Source organism: Gavialis gangeticus, unplaced genomic scaffold (assembly GCF_001723915.1).
Source record: "Gavialis gangeticus isolate Ggan-Ray unplaced genomic scaffold, GavGan_comp1, whole genome shotgun sequence".
Classification (NCBI taxonomy): Eukaryota; Metazoa; Chordata; order Crocodylia; family Gavialidae; genus Gavialis; species Gavialis gangeticus.
The window spans coordinates 611,131-617,174 of NW_017728982.1; the positions used below are offsets into that span (position 1 = coordinate 611,131).

A 6,044-nucleotide genomic window follows, 5' to 3' on the forward strand; every position below is an offset into this window, starting at 1 on the left:
CTGGAAGGGGCTCGGAGTGCCCACGGGAGCCAGGCTCGGCCCAGGCAGGGGTGGGTACAGGCGCCGCGGTTCCTGCCCGCACTTCTAAGGCGCCCGCTGCTGGGCGCATGCTCCAGCCTGGGCAAAGGAGCAGGCCCCTGCTCTCCGCACTAAGTGGGACGCGGTCTGCTCGCGCGCTCGAGACCGGGGCTGCCCAGCCCGCCGCCGCTAAACCGCTCAGCGCGCATGCGCCGCTCCGCCCGGCTTGCCCCTCCCACGTGCCGAGCCGGGGCGGGTTTGTGCGCGTGCGCGCCAGGGGCCGCTTGGATTCCGTCGGCACGGTGTGCGTGCGCAGGCGCATCCCTTAGCGGCGCATAGGTGCCGGAGTCAGACGCCTGATCAGATTGCCGGCTGGGTCAGGCGCGCGGGCAGCCTGGCTTTGGGGTCCTTCGTGAGGTGACTTTCAGGCTCGCGCTCGCCGGTCGCTGCTCTTCGGTTTCCGCCATGGCCCAAGCGGTGAAGAGCCTGATCCAGCGTGCCACTGTCACCGGGCCGAAGCTCGTCAGCGGTGAGCGTCCGCCTGCCCGCGGCCCAGGCCCAGGCCTAGCCTGTGGCTGTGGCCTATCCCCGCCCAACCGGCTCCGCCCGTGTCTAGCCGAGTCCGGGCGAGCCGCACGGCCCGGCCCCTGCCTGCTCGTCTCTACGGGGCCTGAGCTCGCGGGGCGCCCACCCCCGCCCTCTGCGGCGTCCCCCGTGGCGGTGCGGGGGGAAGTGGTGGGCTCCTCGGCTGTCGGGCGAGTCCGCCCGGGCCGGGGTGGGGGCGTGGGAAAGCAGGCGGGATATGTGCGGGGACTCGTGCCCGCTCTTGCTGTTTCTGGACCGGCCGCAGGCTCTGGTGAGATCCGTCAGTCTGTCCGCCTGCGCCGACATGGGTGTCTGCGCCAACGCACCGCATCTTCCCCCGGCGCTCGGCACCGGTCACCCTAGGGACGCTTCCAGCTGCGAGGGGCCCTGTCTCATTCCTCAGCGCTCGCCCTGCCCCGGCGGGGAAGCCTCTCGCTTGCGCTAGAGCGAAGTGTTTCAAGTGGAGATGAGCCGGCGTGCGTCTGCAGCTCCGACGGCTGAGATCCTTCGGGTGTTGGTGGTGTGGGAGCTCACCGCATGGTGTGCCGTTGCCCTTAGCTGCTCTCTTGGAGGAGTGTCGTCCCACCAGGCAGCCTCGTTGGAAGAGTGCAGGTCTGGGCTGTACGTGGAGCCGGTCAGATGGTTTGAAGGCATCTGTCTCTCTGACTGCTACAGGCGTGGGGTTGGGCTAATGGTACCTGAAAAACTGGAGCAGCTGGGGGTTAACTGTCCCAAAGTCTAACTTTGTGGGACTTGGCGGAAGGGCTTTCCGTGGACAACCGGCGACTCGGGATTCCCTTTGTGCAGCGGGCCGAAGAGCTGGAGCGGATGGATCGTGCGTGGTGCGGAAGCCGGGGTTGTCGCGGTGGGGAGGGGATCGCGTCATTCCTGTCTCACTTAGCAGTGTGTGTGTCCAGATGCAGGCAGGTGACCTTGTTTAGTTGAGATACCTGCTGACAGCAAACTTAGGGCCAGTAATTCCAAAGCCAAACGGAGCAGAAGATGAAATCCACTTTCTCCAACGATGACTCGCTCCTGTTGTGGTGGAGATTCGGTTAATCAACACGGTGCAGGAATTTTCTCCTGGTTTCAATCTCTCGTGTTCACAGAGACTGATATTTGACCGCAGAAGCTGAAGCTTGTTCATAGTTTTTGCGTTAGGTAGAGAATGATGTATTGGAGGCAGTAGTGTGTGTAGGGGCAGTGTCTCTGATGCAGCGTAGGGCAGAGTTGTTGTGATGGGCTTTTCTGTTTGTTTGCATTCTTGACCCTAATGTTTCACGGGACCATTTCTGCTGCTGGTGGGGGGGCACAGTCTTACTATTTATACTTTTCCTTGGTGTGGTAGTATCTCAACAGGTTGTGGCAGTGGTTTAGCTAGGCCAAGTCTAACAGCTAAAGATTTATGCTGGTCACGTGGAGGCCTGACTTCCTTTGGAGCTGTAAGAGCTGATTATTTGTCGTTTTGTTTTAGTTTTTGTTGGTGGGTTTTTGGTTGTCTGTCTTCTCCTTCCCACTAGGACTCTTCCCTCCATTCAAAGTTCACAGTTGTGCTGTCTGGTAAAGGACACTTAATATTTTGTCTCCTTCCCTTTTAATACTAACTGTTATCAGGTAGTTTGGTAACCTTCAGCTAATGGAGTTGACAGTTTGCAAACCAGCAAATGAAGCTAGATGGTGGCTGAAGTCTTAGCATAATGGGTTCTTCATATAGGCTTCCTGAATGGCTGAACTTCTTGATGACGTAGACATATATGAATCTTTAGTGCTGCATTCTGTGTTAGTAAAGTGTTCTTAAACTAAAAAAAGGCAGGCCAGGGCACACGCGTAGCATATGCAGTAGGTGAATGCTAACACACAAATAAACACTTGTGTCCAGCCCACACATCTGTTTCTTTCAGTCTCTGGTGAGTTCATCTTAGTATTTTTCTTTTCCAGCTGCTGTGACTTATTCGAGGCCTCGTTTGGCCACATTTTGGTATTATGCCAGAGTTGAGCTGGTTCCGCCAACCCCTGCTGAGATCCCCAAGGCCATTGACAGCATGAGAGCTCTGGTCAAAAGCTTTCAGTCCGGTCGCCTGGCACAGCTCACAGTCAAGGTAACTGCAGGCTAACTGAGAACGGATGTGAATAACAGAAGCGTGCTTCCTCTGGGGTTTCTCCAGCCAGTTTGGTTAACACATTTTCTGGCTGGTTTACATATTAGCAGTATAAAAGGCAGCCCACCGTTTGATTAACCCACAAAGTTGCTTGTGTAACTTTAATCTAAACAAAACTCAAAAAATATATTAGACCCTTATCGATTCTAAGCTTTAGGCTCTTGCTGGGCTTGTTCTGGGACAGTAGATGCTTTTGTCCAGTGTCAGTTTTTTGCTTTTGAATATGATGAATTCTTCTCTAGTGAACTTTCACACAAGGTTTGAAGGTGGCTAGATGTCTTTCCCCCTCCCCCTGCCATGTTTGGGGTCTGCAGGTGTCTGACTGTTAAAGGGAATTCTGAATGCATTTATTGTTTTTTTGGTAAAAATATTAGCATGGCCAGCACTGTGTAGGGAGGAGCTGAGGGACATGGGATGAGAGATGACTAACAGCTGCTTTAAGAGATTGATCTGGAAGGAAAAACTCGTGGTTGGTTGGTTTGTTTAAATCAATGCTCCCTTCATGAGTGCAGTGAAGAAGAGCAGGGTGTGCTTTGAGTTTGTGGAGTCTGAACAGTATTCAAGCCCTACCTGTGGCTTGGGGTTCCTAGACCCGTACTTAAAATGCAGTTCCTTTGTCTGGGACCCACATTCCTATGGCCTGGGATAGGTAAAAACAAATAGATTTTGCACAGGAATCTGAAATGACATTATTTGGGTAGCTGGAGAAATAATGATCTGCATAAAGTAATAAACGCATATATATGCGTTTCCCTGCCTCAGGTTTGTAACGACTCCAAAGACGTCTGTGGGTGTGGGGCAGATACCTCCTATGAGCATTCAGGATTCTCCTCCAGCAGGTCGTGGTTCATCTGCTAAATAACAGAGGCACTTTTCCTCTGCTCCAGGTCGGCTGGTCTTGATGTTGGCTGCTCCTGCAATAAAATCATGCTTACTGCTTCAAAAGTCTGTGCATCATCTTTCTCTCTCTCCTGTCAAATACTTCCTGTTGTTGAGTCTCTCCTTCTAAATGGCTGTTCTGTCATCTCTGTCCCTAGGTCCTGGTTTAGTGGTTTTGATGCTTTCCTTGTTGCCCTGCAGAGGCCTTTTGGTCCAACTGCAAGGCATTTTTCTAGTTTGGCCAAGCTCTGTAGCCATGTAGCGTACATGACATTCAGATTCCTTCACCTTAATGCATGGCCATTAAGGGTTAATAATAAACATGCCTCTTGTTCTGGGAGGGATGTGGCACAGCACTGACAGCATGTGGTGAATTCTGTATACTGTGAAGTAGTTGGTGATGCAGGATTTCATATCAGAATTCATAAATTATGTAACAACATATTTCTTAAGGACTTGCCAGGTTGTAAAACTAGCTGTCCATCTAATCCAGTCACTGTTGCTGGTGGTGGCAAATACCAGATGTTTCAGAGGAAGATGTGAGAAGTACTGCAGTCAGTTATGTGACGTGTTACACCAGGATCCAGACCCCTGAAGTTTTCCTCTCATTCTTATTACAGATTTTACTTTGCAAGAGCACTTGTTTCCTTTTCCATAGTCGTGTAAATATGTATGCATGCCCTCCACCCGTTTTTGCACCCTGTTACACTCTTTGCCATGTGGTGTCTGTGAGCTCCACTGGCCAGCTGTGAATTGGATGGAAAAAGTATTTCTTCTGGCCTCGCTGAATATGCTGCGTTTCATCCCGTTGTGTCGTTCTCTCCTTGGATTAACTGCTATGCACATGAAATAGAGGGGGTAGAGAATAATGTCTCCATCTTTGTGTAGTGCCCTGCACAGTAGTGATTGGCCTCTGGGTGCTGCCCCAAAGTAACTGTTAAAGCAGCATGCAATGTGGTTCCCAGCAAGCTGGTGAATTCCAGGCCTGCTTTCCAACTAGAATGCCCTTTTCTTGGTCTGCATGGAACAATTCATTAGTAAACTTGTTAACATTACGTACAAAATGAGACGGATCATGTTTGAAAAAACTTGAACTTCAGATGACCAGTTCTAAATGTTCTTCAAGTGTGAGGTTTTTTCCTGATGGTGCGTCCTGCATTTTGAAACTTTATCATTTTGTTATGGTGTCAGACTTCACAAGGTCATTTAAAATGCAAAAACTGGTCTTAATGGCTTCTGAAAGAGCCAAAAAGTGAAGGTCTAAACTCACCATCCTAAAACATAGCACATCTGCTGCATATATTTCTTGAGTCTGGTAAATGTAGGCTAAAAGCCACAGGTATTTAGTGTACAGAGTAATATTTTCCAGGATCTTGTTTAACCACTGGCGTGCTAACTTAAAATGCTTTGCTTGTGCCATGAAAAACAATTGAGCTTCAGTGATTAAGGCTTACGACTCTGGGAGACTGTATAGGTCAAGAGTTGAAAAGCATTTTTAATGTGTGAGCTTTTCATCTTTTAACCCTTCTGCTTCTGGAACAGCGGTGCATTTTTGGCAGCAAGGTTTTCCTCAGTGCTCACTTACATGAATGGCGTCGCTGCCCAGCAGCATGGAAAAAATCTAACATTGCTGGATGTGTTGAAGCTTTTTTATTCTTTGATCAATATTTTTGCTTTTGGAAAGTCTTTCTAAAGGGCTCCCACAGTTCAAAGAAAAAGCTAATGTATTTGAATGCCCTTATAAATAGGTAATGCGATGTTTATGTGGGAGGGGGTTTAAATTCAGGCACAGAATGTTCAGCTAAAGCCAAGAATCCCATCTCTTGCCCTTGGTAGCTTCTTATTTTTGCCCTTGCAGTTGAACTTTGTGTATGCTAACAAGGCAAAGGGACTGGTGTTATTGTAGTAGCAAATGTTCTAAATTGTGGCTTTCTTTTTTTCAGGAAGCTGTGAGGAACGGTTTGGTGGCCACAGAGGTGCTGATGTGGTTTTACATCGGTGAGATCATAGGCAGAGGCAGCCTGATTGGATACAATGTTTGAAGACTAATCCTTAGTAGTGTTATGTGTCACTTCTTTGTGCCCCAAGTCTGTAACAGTATCTGAGGAAAATAAAACCAGGAACTGGTGTGGAATTGTGATGGTCTCTTGGTGGCATTTGGAATACAAGATTTTGTCTTTATCCTGTTAGTATTGCCAGCTATGGAGAGAGGATCAGTTAGTATCTGGCTGCCCGTGGAGGCTGGTCCACTTCAAGCACCTCCATGCACAAGAAAATGGATTTATGCTCTTCTGCACCTGTAAACAGGCCTCTCATTTGGCAGCATGCAACCTAACAGGGACTGAAACTCTTTCTGCACACCCCCCCCCCCCCCACGTGCTGATCCTAAAACTAAGTTTGTGA

The 6,044-nt window shown here is 49.6% G+C and overlaps 1 protein-coding gene across 1 annotated transcript; it reads left to right on the top strand.

Annotated features, from left to right (window-relative positions):
* The first annotated feature begins 372 nt into the window (after nt 1–372).
* Nucleotides 373–5,779, top strand: ATP5L (ATP synthase, H+ transporting, mitochondrial Fo complex subunit G). The gene is made up of 3 exons (XM_019512096.1): nt 373–547; nt 2,542–2,702; nt 5,585–5,779. Exons 1-3 carry the CDS (start codon nt 484–486, stop codon nt 5,681–5,683), a joined length of 324 nt encoding a protein of 107 aa, XP_019367641.1. The 5' UTR covers nt 373–483; the 3' UTR covers nt 5,684–5,779.
* The last annotated feature ends 265 nt before the right edge of the window (nt 5,780–6,044 follow it).